General features: G+C 40.9%; 1 protein-coding gene across 2 annotated transcripts in view; it reads left to right on the top strand.

Moving 5' to 3' along the window:
* Window positions 1–4220: 4220 nt before the first annotated feature.
* WDR64 (WD repeat domain 64) overlaps window positions 4221–16242 on the top strand; it is a gene marked incomplete at both ends in the record, with an annotated part of 114519 nt that continues 102497 nt past the window's right edge. For both annotated transcript variants that reach the window (XM_080932205.1, XM_080932204.1), the window contains 2 exons: window positions 4221–4365; window positions 14131–14261. In XM_080932205.1, coding sequence (XP_080788331.1) covers window positions 4221–4365; window positions 14131–14261 — 276 coding nt within the window. The remainder of the gene's footprint in view (window positions 4366–14130; window positions 14262–16242) is intronic.

Here is a 16242-nt window from a genome sequence, read left to right as displayed (position 1 = left end):
CGGCCGCTCAGGCCATTGTGCCCCGGAGCCGCGCCAGGCCCGCCCAGCCCGCGCGCACCCGAAACTCCGCCCTTCAAGTCATGAACCCGGCCCCACCGCATAAAGCTCCGCCCTCCCGCGTGACTCCCGCGCCCCACTTGCTGTCCTTCCCACTGGACCTGCACGGAAGTCAGGTCCTTCAATATTGCGGCCCCACCCATACAGCAGCCGTTTTGGCCCCGCCCTCCTAAGGCTTTTCGCTGTCTCGCCTTCGGCTCCTCCCTCCCGGAATCGCCTGTTACTCCGCTCTGTGACTCACACTCTTGGCCCCACCCTCCAGCATACGGCCCCGCCTTCCGAGAACCTCTGACTCCGCCTCCGAGCTGGGGCCCCGCCCCGATGCTCTGCGGCCCGCCCTTTGCCACTTTTCCACCTCCCCGGCTCTTTCCTGCCCAGCAGAGGCGAGTTTATGAGCCCAGTCAGCTCTTGTTCCTCTTCCTTCACCCTTAAGCCATAGTGGAAGCCGGGACGAAACGGTACAGAAAAAAGAGTGTAAACTCCTTTAGCCACAGTGGGTCCTCACAGCCCATTTCCCTTCAAACAGCTAGAAAGCACCTCATCCATTCACCAGTTAAGTTGCTCACCCTAGCATGCATTCATTCATAAATATTTATGAACGCCTGCGCTTAACTCAGTTGAGCATGCTGAATGAAATACTCTTTTTGCTGGGAAGCTATAACAACACCCACCCCTACCTCATACACCCAACAGAAAGAAAACCAAACACTGACATGCCCAAGGCAGGCAAACTATCTTACAAACAGGGAAACTGCGGTTAAAAAAACAAACAAACAAACAAACGCAGCAGGCTGAGACTCAACTACTCTAGAGCTGGAAAGTATGTCCCAGAGTTTATGACAGTGTGCTGCGATGCCACTCTCAGAACCCTCCCACTGGATCCCAAGGCTTCTCAGTCTGCAGTAGGGGTATCCTGATTCACAACTCTGTCCAAGTGCTTCGCTGGAGGTGATCTCGAGCAATGCCCCCAAGGCTTTGATCCAAATCTAGCAGGTATAGAGAGGATGTATATTTAGCACGGCACACATTTTCCACTGGACCTTTCCCCGGCCTCAAGGCAAATATAGTACAAGTCAAATATAGATTGCGAACGTCACTTCTTTAGGCCTGCTTTCTCCACTGCAGTCCCCAACGACTACCCACCTGAGAAAATGGCCCGAGCAAGCTCCATGCACCTGAAGCTGTCATAGGCACTAATGACGGATTTGTAGGAACTAAACTGATGAGCACGAGTGTTCACCCCTCCCACTGTGTTAGATTCCGTGCATCTCCAAATTCTTCAATAATCTGCTAAGTGGAGGATGGTCTGCTGCACTGACCACTTAACTAAGAGGCAGTGTGTGCCCTCCTCGAAACCTTAATCTGAGTTTTAAGACTTCTAACCTGAAGTCAGTATCTACAACTCACCTTCCCTGAAAAACGTTTTTAATTTTGTGCTTTAGACTTATATGAGCATTTAGCAAGTTCTTTGTACACGCTGTGTTCTCACTATAGTAAAGATTGCAATGTTAGTGGAAGAAAGGACTTCTGATATTTTTTCCTAAAGTATTCATTCTCTGCCACAGAGTCTTTTTCTTCTAAAGCTCACTCTCTAGAGGCATTGGGGTAGAAGACAATAATAATCAAATTCACATGTAAGATGTCAGATGCTAAGTGCCATTAATAACTATAAGGCAGATAGAGGAAAGAGAAAATAAATGTGCTGTTATTTGGACAGCTATGCATTGAATTCTGTAAACAAGACCCATGTAACAGGATGGGACTGCCCCATCGGAGGGAGCCAGGGAACCAGTGTAGCATAGTAACAGGAGACAAAGGTAGAGAGGTAGGTGGGCAGCAGTGCTTTGGCCTCTGTTGTATTTGTCTGTAAGGTCTAGAACATTGCCTACGTAAGAGGTATGAGAGCCTGTGAGGGAAATAGTTAACATTTTGATAATTAATAAATTATTATAGTGGTCCTGTGAATTGTTTAAGTCTTTTCGCAGAGTTGATAGACATAAGCAAGGTACTACATAAATGGATTCCTTTGTTAATAAAAATGTTTCTTATAAATTTCAGAATTAGGTATTTATGGGGGTTATGATTTAAGTGGAAAATTCCCCATGGGACTGTGTCTTTCAATACTTGGTCCCTGTCTGGTGGCACTGTTATGAACTCTTTGGACATGGCAGTATTCCCCAAAAGATCATCTCCAGTGTGATCCAGACAAGCCAAGCAGTGCCTGGTCGTCAGGCCTGTGTACCGTTAAGAATCCAAGCCCCGCCCCTTACTTTGCTCTTACTAGATCAGAGCACCTCTCTGTGGCTCTCTGCCCTCCTCTCCCTGCCTGTTCTCTCCCCACACCTACGTGCAGCTGGAGGCTTTGCTGTTTCTCCAGTGTGTGGAGCACATGCTGATGTCAGGCCTCGACGCCCTTGCTTTGCTGGAACACTAAACCCTTTAGACTCAGGGGTTGTTACCTCCCCCTGCAGGATTCTGTCAAATATCTCTTTGTTAAGTAATGATTGATTTTCCCTGAGCTCCCCCACACTCCAGTTCACATACCGTTACTCAGTCTTCAGAGCATTTACCACCTTCTGAAATCTCCTGTATGTACCTGGAATACCATGTATGTGCCTGTTTTCACCATTAGACTGTAAGCTCAGCACACTGCTTGTTTACTACTGTATCACTACTACCTAAATACCTGTGAACATAAGTAGGTGTCTGATAAATGTGTGCTGAACGAATTCATGGATGAGGATTGTAGAAAAGATAGTTCTTAGGATGTTGCCAACTAGTATTTGGAAAGCTTTACAGGAAAAAAGAAAGAAAGAATAGAGTGAAGAGATTCTCTATGTAACATGTACCTGGTGCTCAAAACAGAAGTGCCCCCTAATGCCATCCGCTTCAATTCTGAACTCCGGATTGCTCAGGATGATTTGAAAGATGCACGGCCGAGGAATAGGGATTCCATCTGTCTCACATTTTCATAAGTTTACTATTGACAGGATAGACTTTTATAAAACGCTGGGGGCAGATTGTGGGCTGGAGGCCTATCTCAGTTGATGAAGTATTTGCTGCACAAACATAGGCCATGACGTGAGATCCCCAGCAACCATGTTAGAAGATAGGCACAGGGGATGAGGTCTGGAATACTGGATGCAGAGCCAGATGGATGCTTAGGGCTTGTGGGCCGCCTTGGAGTCAATATAGCTTTAGGTTCTGAAGAGAGCCTACATCAAAAGTGAAAATGCAGAGTGATTAAGAAAATGTTCAATATCATCCTCAGGCTTCCTCGTGCACACATAGCAGCAAAGGTATTCATAGCAGAGCGTGTGTGTGCGCACAAACTCACACACACACACACACAGTTGGAGACTAGAAAACTTGAGTCAGAAGTAAGCATTCGGACTCGATAGAATTAGATGTTAGTTTTAATGGAAAAGACAAGCAGAAAGACCTCTTCTCCTCCAACTGGCTCCTCTTGAAAACCTCTCCTCACAAGGACACCTTCCTTATCCTTGGCTCCTTTTAGTATTTGAACTCAAGGTAAATGCATAACAAGAAAAAAAAAGAAACATTTTTATCCCCCACAACTTCTAAAAATATCTTTATTGGTGCCAAATCAGACAGGTGATGCATTTTCATCTTCACAGGTTCAACTTAACTTTCCATCTCCAGGAGAGCTATGGGAACAAATGTGATCTCGATTCTCTGTAGTAGCATGAGGGAGCCAGGAGGCTGGGAGCGAGAAGAGACATTCATTCCAAGGAAAATAATGCCTGGTTTCCTTCCTTTACCCTTCCATCTTCTCAATGGACACACACACACACACACACACACACACACACACCCTGCAGGATCCCAATCTGCCTGGGACTTACAGAGGTACTGTGACCTTATGAGGTCCACATGATGGCCCATGCTAACATTATGAGGTCAGGACCCTTCACTAACAGCCCTGCCTATGAAATGCAGGAGGCCTCAGCTTCCCTCCTGTAAGCCTCCTAGGAACAACTCTTACTTCTAGTTCCTGCAGGACTGGGATATAAAATCAGAGGAATGAGATCTGGGGCAAAAGTTGAAACAGCAGAAACACATTAGAAGAATTAGAAGCTTTCCCACATTGGCGAATTTGCAATATCATTTCTGTGCAGAAATAAGAGACTCCACATGTGTGTATGGATGCCAAGGATGAGAAGCAGTTCAGCCTCGCACTGCAGATCAACAATTTCAAAACATCCTTGGTTGATTTCAATAATCTGGTTGAACAGACAACAGCTCAGAAAAAGGAAGAAAGAGCAGGCCTGTTTATCCCAAAAGAAGGTAAGATGGATGGTTATAGGAAAGTCCATTTGGAATTGTTGATTAGGTCATTGGAGGAGAAAAGCAGTTTAGTTTCAAACCCAAGAAACTGAGTTTTTTGGGTTTTTTTTTTTTTGTTTGTTTGTTTGTTGTTTTTTTTTTTCTGTCCCCGACATACTTAGCTGGATATGAGGAAGCCTTTTGTATTTATCTGTAATATAAAGAGTTGGACTAAATAAATAGCACTAAGGGTTTCTACTGTAGACTGTCAGTCATGAACCCACCTGAGACTCAGTATGGTATAGTGACAACAAGGGAAGCCCTCTGTGTCTCTGTGTTACCCTGCTACCGGGTCTGTAATAAAACGCAGTCCACTTTGTGTGGGAAGACAGCGGGAGGTGGAGAGGAGTCACCTGCCCAAGTCAAGAGTCAGAGGGTTCAGATCTCTCAGGATCTTGGCTGAGTTCTCTGTACTATAGCTCAACAAAGCTTTAATTTCCCCCCAGTCAGCTCGTTTTACCTCTTGGTACATTGATTTTCCAAACTCTCACCATGTTTTTGCATCTTGATGGGGCTTTTGCTCCTCTCAGCCAAGTTTCCAGTCCTAGGAGAGAGCCAGGCACAGGGCCTAGAAGTTCACTCTCCCTTTTCCTCTGGCCCAATACTTCCTAAAGCAGCTGTCTTCCCCTCCTTCCCAATACTGCCGGCTTGCTGCAACAACCTCAGAAGCCTCTTTTTTCACCAGCTTTGTCCTTTGAATCTAAAAATAGACTCTGGCTTCTTATCCTTGACTCTCCTCCCTTAAGCTGTCCCTTCATGTCTCTTGTTTGCTTTTCTGCTACATTTCCCCACAGCATCTCTGCCTTTCTTCCCATCCACTCCATGCTGGCTTCCTTCAGTTTTGCTGCAAATGTATTCAATGCCTAATATTGTTGACAAATTCAGTAAATTGCATTTCTTTTCTATCTCTTCTTTCTTTTAGGCAGGATATCACTATGTAGCCCAGGCTAGCCCAAAATCTGATATCCTCCACTCCCAGCCTGTACAATGCTGGGATCTCAGGCGTGCACCACAAGATCTGGCTTTGTTACTCCATTTCAGTCCACGTGACCATTTCACTGCCTGGCTGCTGGTCTCACTTCTGCTTTAAGAAGCTCCTCCCTCTCCTCCTCCCCTCCCACAAGCCACCTCCTGTGTGTCTATCTTGACACTCTCTTCTGGTTTTGTTCACTTCTCATTTTGATTTTCTTTTTTCTTTTGTCCTGGGGGTTCTGTTGTCATTGTTGTTGTTTGCCTAGTGTGTTCTTCCCCAAGTCTTACGGCATGAATGCCAGCTGCCTAGTCTCTGGGGCCATGTATTTAGTGTTACTTTTGAGTATGTAATCATAGTCCTCTCAGATTACTATAACACCTATTGAAGTCTTCCACCCAGACTTCTGATGTATTTCTACATGGAGTTTTCCCTGTGGCTCTGCCCCATTCTTGATTTACTAACTCACCTTCAGGAACCCTATTAGCCATTTTGGTGACCATGACTCAGGCCTCAACCTTTGCAGCATCAGCTTCTGGCACCCTCAGTCCTGCCAGACACTTTTCAATGTTTCTAAATATGTCATCATTTTAGGTTTTTTTTAAGTTTACTTATTTACTTTGTAAACTGAAACTGTAGCAACTGAACTACATGGAGAAGCTAAAATTCTCAGAAAAGAAAAGGCAAATCTATATTAAAAATTCCAATTGACTAATTAGAGCTTTGTCACCACCCAGCCCTGACTTAGTGTCCTATCATCTATGACATTAAACTTTTGGGTCTTATTACTAGACCACTGACTTTCACCAAATCCAAAGCTAAGTGTGTTATCGGAAAGCACCTAAGCAAGCAGCAAAGTCATGACCTTGTGGTTGTTGTTGTTGTTGTTGTTGTGTGACTATGAAAGCTAACCCTGTCCACATTGGAATATGTTATTTAGGGCAACTTGAATCTGTTCCCAAGCTATGTTCCCTCATACCTGGACCAAAACAAACTTTTATTTCCTTGGAGGTAGGAGCTGTGATCTATGTCTACAATTACTAAATTGTTTCTTTTGCTGTACTTTTAATGGCTAATATGTCATTCTCCTGGTTTGGATATCTCTCCAGTCCCTCTCTCCTCTTTCAATTTTTCAAGAAAATAGAATGCTACCTCTTTATAAGGCCCACATTTCCCCTAAGCAGAGCCATCCACAGCAGTTACTGCCTTTATTGCTGCCTCTAGGAATTTACCTACTCTATTTAGGCTGGTGGGGTTAATATGTACTCCATGCTTGACCACTGAACTATGGTGTTCTGAAGGTTCTGCAAAGATAAGGTGAGCTCAGACCCTGGTGTCAGGAGGCACTTCTTAAACATATGTTAAACAAAGAAGTTAGCCTTGCTTTTTTTCCAAAAGCTTTCAACCCCCAAATCTGTGATACAAAGTGCCATCCTTAAGAGTTTTTAGATTAGATAAAAACTAACCTGCTAGACAAATGGCCTTCTAGGTCTCAGGGAAGAGGTTTAAGGATGGAGGAGATAGAAAAGTAAGCGATCCTAACTTTCACCAAGTTTCTAATACTATCCAAATACATTTCTATTGATTAATAAATACTGAAATATAAGAGGCAACTCTTTACAGTAGGTAAGAAGCTAAGACTGGAGAGAATGCTTTAATGGAGAGGTATCAGCCTCAAAGGGATGCTAAGTAGACTGCAGAGATTTGTCCTGGTTGCATTATTCTTAGATCTCACCAGTGACCTAGTAAAATTCAGTTTACCCTGTGACCAACCCCCCCCCCCCAATTCAGGTACATTCCAGATAGAGCATGTATCTTTAAAATAGCTATGTAGACATCTGGATGTTTTTCTTTTCCATGGGGCTTATCGTGCCTTCCTAGTTGTTTCTGTTTAGGTAGATAAAACTTTGCCAAGTTTTGAAACCAGGTGAATGTCTTTTATTTTCTTATAAAGGACAACATTTAATTGGGACTGCAATACAGGTTCAGAGGTTCAGTCCATTATCATCAAGGTGGGAACATGGCAGTGTCCAGGCAGGCTTGGTACAGGAAGAGCTGAAAGTTTACATCTTCATCTGAAGGCTGCTAGAAGACTGGCTGCCAGGCAGCTAGGATAAGGGACTTAAATTCCAAGTCCACAGTGTTGCATCTACTACAACAAGGCCATACCTCCTAATAGTACCACTCCCTGTGCCAAACACATACAAACCATCACATTCCACTCTCTGGCTCCCATAGACCTTTTCAAATACATGAATCTATGAAGGCTATACCTATTCATAGCATAAAAAAATACATTTAGTCCAACTTCCAAAGTCCCTGTAGTATATAGTAGTCTCAACAAAATTAAAAGTCCGAAGTTTAAAGTCTTTTCTGAGATTCATCCAATCATATAATTGTAATTCCCAAAGCAAGACAGGAAACCAGCTGGGCAAACTCCAAACTCTGCATCTTCATGTCTGATGACAAAACGGTCTTCATGTCTCCAACTCCTTTTTCATCTTTGTTGACTGCCACAAACTTCTTTCTCCTGGGCTGGTTCAACTATCTGTTAGCCGCTTTCCTCAGCAGGTAACTCAACAACTCTGGCATCTGGAACATCTTGGGGTCTTCAAGGTAACTTCAACTTTGCAGGTTCTTATAACAATGTCTGGGATACACACATGATCTTCTGGGCTCCTCCTAAGGGCTTGGATCACTTTTCCATCTTTGCCCTCTGTAGTACGCTAGGCTGTGGATGATACCACTTCACTGCTGCTGCTGTTCTTGGTGGTCATCCCATGGTAACAGCATCTCCAAAATGCTGTTGTCTTCTGCTGCAACTAGGCTTCACCAATAGCCTCTCATGGGCACTCTTCATGGTGCCAAACCTCAACACCTTTGCATAATGATTTGTTCAGTCCTGGACCATCAACTGCAACTGAGACCGAACCTTCATCAATGACATTCCATGGCCTATTACAGTGCCAAGCCTCAGCTGATCTCCAAGACCCCTTTATACCTTCAAAACCAGTACTCCCTGGGAGATTCTTACAAATTCATACATCTGCAACATGAGATACAACCTTGGCTATCTCTGGAACACAGTTTCTTTGTACTCTCAGAAAATACTTCCCTGAAGATTTCACCTCAGTGATGCTGGTCTCTTTATAATCACTGCTAATTTCTTAGCTCCAGCTAAGCAGAATTAATTGTTTCAATAGATCATTCTATTCTTGATTCTAAAGCCAAATGGCCAAAGCTGCTGAGTTCATCTGCTTGCTGGGGCTGGAACATGGCCTCTTCTTAATCTAGTACAAACTTTCTGTTTTCCAACTCTCTCATTGCCTAAACTTGCCTGCCCTGGAACTTTCCCTGTAGATTAATCCTGAACTCAGAAATCAACTTGGCTCAACCTCCCACAGGCTGAGATTAAAGGCGTGTACCATCATGCCTGGATCTAAGCATTTCTACACCTAGAACTTGCTCTGTCTCAAACTGGCTTTGAATTTAGAAATCTGCTTGGCTTTGCCTCCTGGGATTAAAGGCTTGAACTAACATGCCTTGAACCTTAATTTAACAGGGTGGGATCTTGTACCAAGGTAACCACTCTCTTAATTCAATTTAATATCCTTGAATGAAGAATTCAGCTCCATTTCACTTCCTGCTGCCCCTTTATTATTATTTGAACCATATATTTTATATTTTTCCTTTCTAAGCTTGTTACTCTTGTTCAAAATGTTCTTCACAAGACTTAACCAGAGAATGAAGTCTCTGTCGAGATTTTTTTGAGACTTCTTTGTTATTGCAATTAATATAAATCTACTCATGTTAGCCTCAAGCAGATTCTTCAGACAATGGTAAAAAGCCGCCATACTCTTCACCAAAATACCACAAAAACAGTCTCTAGGCCACATGCTGAAATTCTTCTCCACTGAATCCTCTTGGGCTAGGTTAGCATTATTCAAATCACACTCAGTAAAAAGCGTTCCATATTCCTACTAGAATATCCCATTAACTCCCACTTAAAACCTTTCACTTCATTCCAAATTCAAAGTCCCCAAATTCACATCCTTCCAAACAAAAGCATTGTCAAGCCTATCACAGCAATTCCCCAGTCCCTGGTACCAACTTCTGTCTTAGAGTTTGCATTGATGTCAAAGGAGACCATGACCAAGGCAACTGTTAATAAAGGACAACATTTACTTGTGGCTGGCTTATAGTTTCAGAGATTCAGTCCATTATCATCAAGGTATGAGCATGGCTGCATCCAGGAAGGAATCGTGTGGAAGGAGGTGAGAGGTCTATATCTTCATCAGGAGGTTGCTAGAAGACCAATGAATGTCATTTTTTACACTAAAGCTTCTCAGCCATGACACTATTGACTTTTGAGCTAAAGAATTCTTTGTTCTGCGTATGAAGGCTGGTGGGACAGCACTGCACATTGTAGGGTGTTCATCAGCATCCTTGGCCTCTACATACTGGCAGCACACTCATTTTTAGTTATAACAACAAGGTCTTGGACATTGCCAAATGGCTGTGTGTGTATGTGTGTGTGTATGTGTGTGTATGTGTGCGCACACATCTTGAATGGGCCTTAAGTTTAAGTAGGCAGCTGTTGGTTACCCCAGAGGTAGTTGTCCCATTATTATATTGTTGGCGATACCCTGCTGGTCATGTCATTGTCATGGTTCATAAGTTCTACCACTGAGCAGAAGTGCTGACTGCTCCTCTACTGTTAACAGGTCATGTAACATCTGATACTGTGGGAGCCAAAGAAGGCTTCCTGGTCAGGTCCAGCTCAATTCTTCTAAGTCCTGTTTCCAACGTGTGTGTTGTCTTCAGCAATAGTTTTTGTTTGTTCCTTTTGTTTTTTGTTTGCTTGTCTAATGTTTGTATTCTTCAGACCAACAACATGACAGGTTTTCCCATAGCAAGCACTAGGGGGGTTGTTAGACAGTGGATGTTTCTTGTGGGAAGCATTGTTGCTTCTTTAAATAAACAAAACCTACATATACATATATGCACACACACATATATTTAAAGTAAGTTTATAAAATGGTGTCGTCCTATGGATTTTTACAACATTCTTAGTGCCATCTGTCTCTCCTTCTCTATTTCCCTTCCTCTCCCAATCTTAAAGCCCCTCCCATTTTTTCACTGTCCCAATTCTAGAGCCTTTTCTTCCTCGTCTATATATCTTTATTTCTACTTTCCTGTCTTCCTTGGGTACTCCCAAATGTGTGCTCAAACCCAGAGCTAGAATCCACAAATAGAAGACAACATTATGTATTCCTTGCTTGAGTCATTTCACTCTGTATATTTCCCAGTGGCAGCCATTTACCTACACGTTTCATTCTTTCATTTTTCTGTACAGCTGAGTATAATTCCATTGCACATGCATGTGTGCATGCATGTGTGTATATTTACATGTGTGCATGTGTATGTGTGTGTACAATATTTTCTTTATTCACTCATCAGCTGAAAGACATTTTGGTTGCTTGTGTTTCCTAGCTATGGGGGATAGAGAGGCAACAAACATGGCTGAACAAGTAACGGTGGAGTAGATGTTGAATCCTTTGGGCATATGGTGAAAAACAGTATAGCTGGTCTTAGCCATTCTGACAGGGGTGATAAGAAATTTCAAAGTAGTTTTTAACTTTCATTTCAATTTGTATTTCACAGAATTTTTATTCCTGTGATTGTTACTGATGTTGAGCAGTTTAAAAATATTTCTTAGTAATTTTTATTTCTGCCTTTGAGACTTCTCTGTTCAGATCCATCAGCCATTTCTTTTAAAATTGGGCTATATGTTTACTTAATTCTTTGTATTTTGAGTTCTTTGTTTATTCTGAATATTAATTCTCCATTAGATGTATAGCTGAGAAAAAAATTTCTCCTATTCATAGACCTTAACTCAACTGACTGTTTCCTTTGCAGAACAGAAGCTTTCTGGTTTTATGAAGTTCCCGTTTGTCAATTGTTGGCCACAGTTCCTGAGCCAATGGAATTCTATTTATACCATCCCTCCTCCTACACCTGTATCTTGTAGGGTGCTGTCCTGTTTTCATCTCGCAGTTTCAGTGTTTCAAGTATCATGTTTATATATTTGATCCATTTGAAGTTAGTTTTGTTGTAAGGTTATAGATATAGGTTTACTTCCATTCTTCTGGTTGGGGGTATCCACTTTTCGAAGAACTACCTTATGAAGATGCTTTCTCTCAGTATGTATCATTGACATCTTTGTAAAACATCAGATGGTTGTAATTATATAAACTTGTGCTTGGGCCTTTTACTGTACTCCATTTGTCTACATGTCTACATTGGTGCCAGAATTATGCCTTCTATGTTTCTATAGCTCTGTAATACAGCTTGAATTCTGGCATGATAACCCATGAAGTATTGTTCTTTTGTTCAGAATTGCTTTGTTTAATCCAGATATTTTGTGCTTCCATATGATTTTAAGAATGGTTTGTTCTATTTCTGTGAAGAATGTTGTTGAGATTTTGATTGGGATTGTACTGAATCTATACATTTATTTTGGTAGACTGGTGATTTTCCTACAAATCCTGCCAAACAATGAGCATGAGAGATCCTTTCACCGTATAGTGTCTTCTTCAGTCTCTTTCTTTGGAGACTTAATGTTTTCATTTTTAAAGTCTTTTACCTCATTATTAGGTTTTTGATGCATTACAAATGGGGGTGTTTCTGTGATCTCTTTCTTATCATAATCATTATTGGTTATAGAGCAAGGTTACTAATTTTTGTAAGTTGATTTTATTTCCTGACACTTTTTGTAAAAGATATTTTCCAGTAAAAGTTTTGGAATCTCTTACGTACAATATCATATTATCCACAAATATGAATAAGTAGACTACCTCTTTTCCTACTTACACCACTTTAATTTCCTTCTTTTGTCTTTATCTCTTTAGATATTACTCACTACATTTTGCTAGTAGACAGTCCAGTTGTATCGCTAACTAGTGGGATTGTTTCTGGGTTTTCCTTATTCCTTATTAGTGGGATTGTTTCTGGGTTTTCTTCTATGTTAGGATGGTGGTAGCTGTAGGTTTGTCATATATAGAACTTTTACATGGAAGGACCCTCCAAGACCTTTATCATGAGGGCATGTATTTTTTTTTCCAAAACCCTTTTCTTCATCTATTGAAAGATTCAGGTTCATTAAGTTCATTTATATGACTTATTGCATTTGTTAACTTACATATGTTGAGCCATCTCTAGGAAACGGGTCTTATAGTTAAGGGAATGAGAAATAGTTTCTTCTAGAGCCAAATAATCTAGGGAGAAAATAACCATGACATTTGGAGAAAGATTTGGGTTATTCTAAATACTGTGTTTCAACATAACAGTTTCATGAAGGCTTATAGTTATAGAACGAGAGAGCCGTAAGTCAAGCTGCTTTTCAAATACATCCGTTGGAACATCAGGTAGGTGGTTAAAAGAAAGCTGAGCAATCTGTGCTATGGGCCTCAGATATCACCTGATAACATTCATAACTTTTGGGTAAGTGGAAGTTAGGCTCTGCTTACACACTCCAAAGAACTCCTAATGATAACAAAGAGATCACAAACAGCTGGGAAATAAATGGCTACTTAAAAGACTAAACCCAAGATAATTTGGCTTTGTGCCTGCAATATTTTGACTCCCTACATTAATTTAAATTCTAATGAGTTGACTAGACTTCTATAATGTTTAATCTAGTGCTCCCTTCTCTCTCTCCCTCTTCCTCCCTCCCTCCCTTCCCCATCCCTCTCTCCCTCTCCTCCCTCTGTTTCTCTCTGTGTGTCTCCCTCCCTCCCTCTGTCTCTCTATCTCTGTCTCTGTCTGTGTGTGTGTGTGTGTGTGTGTGTGTCTGTCTGTCTCTCTCTCTCTTTCTCCTCTCTCCCTCCCTCTCTCATTTCTGGAAATGTTAGATGTCATTAAACCTTGCCTAGTCTTTCATTTTCTACCCAATGTCTAGCTAAGTTCTGACACACAACCAAGCCTTGGCTAGAAAATTATTCAATATATAGTTTTGTTAGTTAAATAAAGTAATAAGATTTTATCTATATGGTTTTAGGAATTCTTTTCTTTAACCTTTTTCTTGATTTGAGATTTAGGATTCTCATCCAAACACATTAAGAAACTTGGAAAAAGTCAAGATTCAAGCCCAGTGAGTGTGTGTGTGTGTCTTGGTGTGTATCATCTCTCTGTGTATAGTTTGTGTCTATGTTTGTATTTGTGTGTATGTGTGGGTATATGTAGATGCATGTGTGTGTGTGTATGTGTGTGTGTGTGTGTGTGTGTGTGTGTATGGTATGTGTGTTTTTCTGTGTATGTGTAACTATGTGGGTCTGTATCTGTGCCTGTGCATACTCTGTGTTCCTATATGTGTGTCTGTGTTCGAGAGTTTGCATAATGATAGATACCCTGTAATTGCTCTATGCAAAGATCTGAGGTAAATTTTAAGAAACATTGAACTGGTAAATATTTTCATAGCAAGAAAAAGTGTTTTCTTTATCTTCGTATTCATGCACAGAATATCTATCATAGCTGAAACAGAAGAGAATTCTGAACACCAAAATCAATTATTTATTCTGATTGAATACTATTCTAGCTAGGTCCTGGATATGTTCACAAATACAAAATCTTCAAGGTACAGTTATAGTCATTTTTAGAAGCCAAAATGAGACCATAGAATAGAAAAATGTATATGAAATGTGAAACTCTGTCCTTGGAATTTGATGAAAACATCCCTGCACTTTTTCCCACTGCAGATGCAATCGATTATGATAAGTTTTATGCCACGGTACAGCAAATCTTTGGTCCTGAAGTGAAAACTCAAGATGTAAAATGTTTTTACAGGAAGCTCTGCAACAACCCCGATGCATCTTTCGACTGGTGTGAGGTACTTGTTTTGTGTGCACATAATTCAAAACCCAGGTCTTATTTGACTTTGCTCAGAACAAGCAATTAAATGTGTTACTGCCACCAAAGCTAAATCTGCAATGATAACATTACTGTACCCACAGCCATAAAGACATAGTCATGGCTCACAAGAAAGTGAGGAAAATAGGCAGCTCTTTAAGTATATAACTCATATCTTTTTAAGACAGGGTTTTACTATGTAGCCCAGTTGACTTGGCACTCATTATGTAGACCAGGCTGGCCTCGAACTTGCAGAGAGTTACCTGCTGTCAGTGCCATTGACGACAATCAGGATTTTAAGTGGCTTTGTTGAATTTGACAATGAAATGTTTTTTCCCATACTGCCAGTGTGCATGTGTCTTCAGAGTGTTCGAATCATTGGCAGAAGTGAAGAGCTTTCGTTGGTCACCTCTGTCGGCTCTTGAAAATGTTTTCGGCTTGGCAGAATACTGATGCAAAGATTGTAAACACACAAGTAATTAAAACATCTGGCTCGCTCACATCCGAGTAGATTTCACAGACCAGAGAAAACATGATGCTTTTCGAATATTTTGCTATCATGTTTAACAGCATTGCCAGAGTTTTTGCCATCAAAGCCTGACTTCTAGCAGCCTAAAAAGCTAGGCTCAGTTACTTATCTCCAACACATTAATTAAAGAGACAATTGACTGTGGAAAACAGAGAACCAAGATTTATTCACAGTGGTCACATTGAAAAAGAGGAGTAAAAGAGTCTAGTGATTCCGCCTTTGTCTTTCTTTGGTGGTACTGCTATGAAGTTTATGTAGAAGGCAAGAGGTGATTTAAAGTAAGCAGTGACAGTCATGGTGTGGTCCTGCCTATCACAGATTGGTCATTGCCTAAACTCCAGTATGTCCTGTGAGGTTCAACTAATCCTGAGAACACTGTAAAATCTCTTCCTGCATGGCAGGTTCTGCTAGTTGGTACCAGGCCTCCCAGCTTTTCCTTTTCCCCAAAATAGGATCCCTAGAGAAACTTTTTCCTTTATGGTCAACTGTTTCAATAGACCAATAACTGAAGGGAGGGGCATTAGATTGTCTCCTCTCTTACCAAGGCAGTTACAGCATCTAATGGATATGTGTAAGTAGAATTTTGATGAATGCCACACTTAGAAAATTCTGTCTTATGTTTAACTACATATAGGCTATCATAAAATTAACTGTATCTTTTGTTTAAAAGAACAGATGAAGAATTTCAATAAAATACAATTTAGAAACTTGTAATACAAGATAACCCAAATCCTAAAATTAGTACTTGTCAAAAGTTACTAATTACATTTAGGAAAAATTACATACAAAAAGAGCTTCTATAGCCTTTAAGGAAATATAACTTCTATGAATATTTTACTTATATGCTAAAAACTAAACAGCTGCCCAAATCATTTTTTATGATGCTAAAAATAACAGAGTTGAACAAATAAAATGAAAGCAAATATTACTTATGAATAGAAATGCTAAAGTTTTAAATAATGTTTATTAAACACTAAAAAAAATTTCCAGGTAGAAAATAGGGAATGGTTGAGTGTCAGAAAAGTCAAGAGTAGATTTCTTCTAACAACTTAATGGGGGAACAAGGCTGTAATCTTAACAGAGGGCAGTAAACAAAAGCTACAGCTGTACCCATGCAGGTTTTTTTCTTCAGCTCACTGGGAACAGCAAGGCTCAGTTACTGGTACAAATGCTTTGGGTGCTACCTAGACACACTAGTGGAGGCAAACAGCCTTGACAAGACACTAATGGCCTGTGAACCTTCACTAGTCACTACTTGGCCCTTTTTCAGAAGAAGGTTACTGACTCTAAATCTTTAAGATTTAGTAAAATAAAAATAAAGAAGATAGTTGATAAAAATCCAGCAGCTACCTCTACTTTAAAACACACACACACACATTAGTAAAAATGAAAATGAAAGGGAATTCACTGATAAAGGAACCTCTTCTTGTTA

This window comes from Micromys minutus (genome assembly GCF_963924665.1).
Source record: "Micromys minutus genome assembly, chromosome: 1".
Taxonomy (NCBI): Eukaryota; Metazoa; Chordata; class Mammalia; order Rodentia; family Muridae; genus Micromys; species Micromys minutus.
This window is presented reverse-complemented; position numbering and strand designations above follow the sequence as displayed.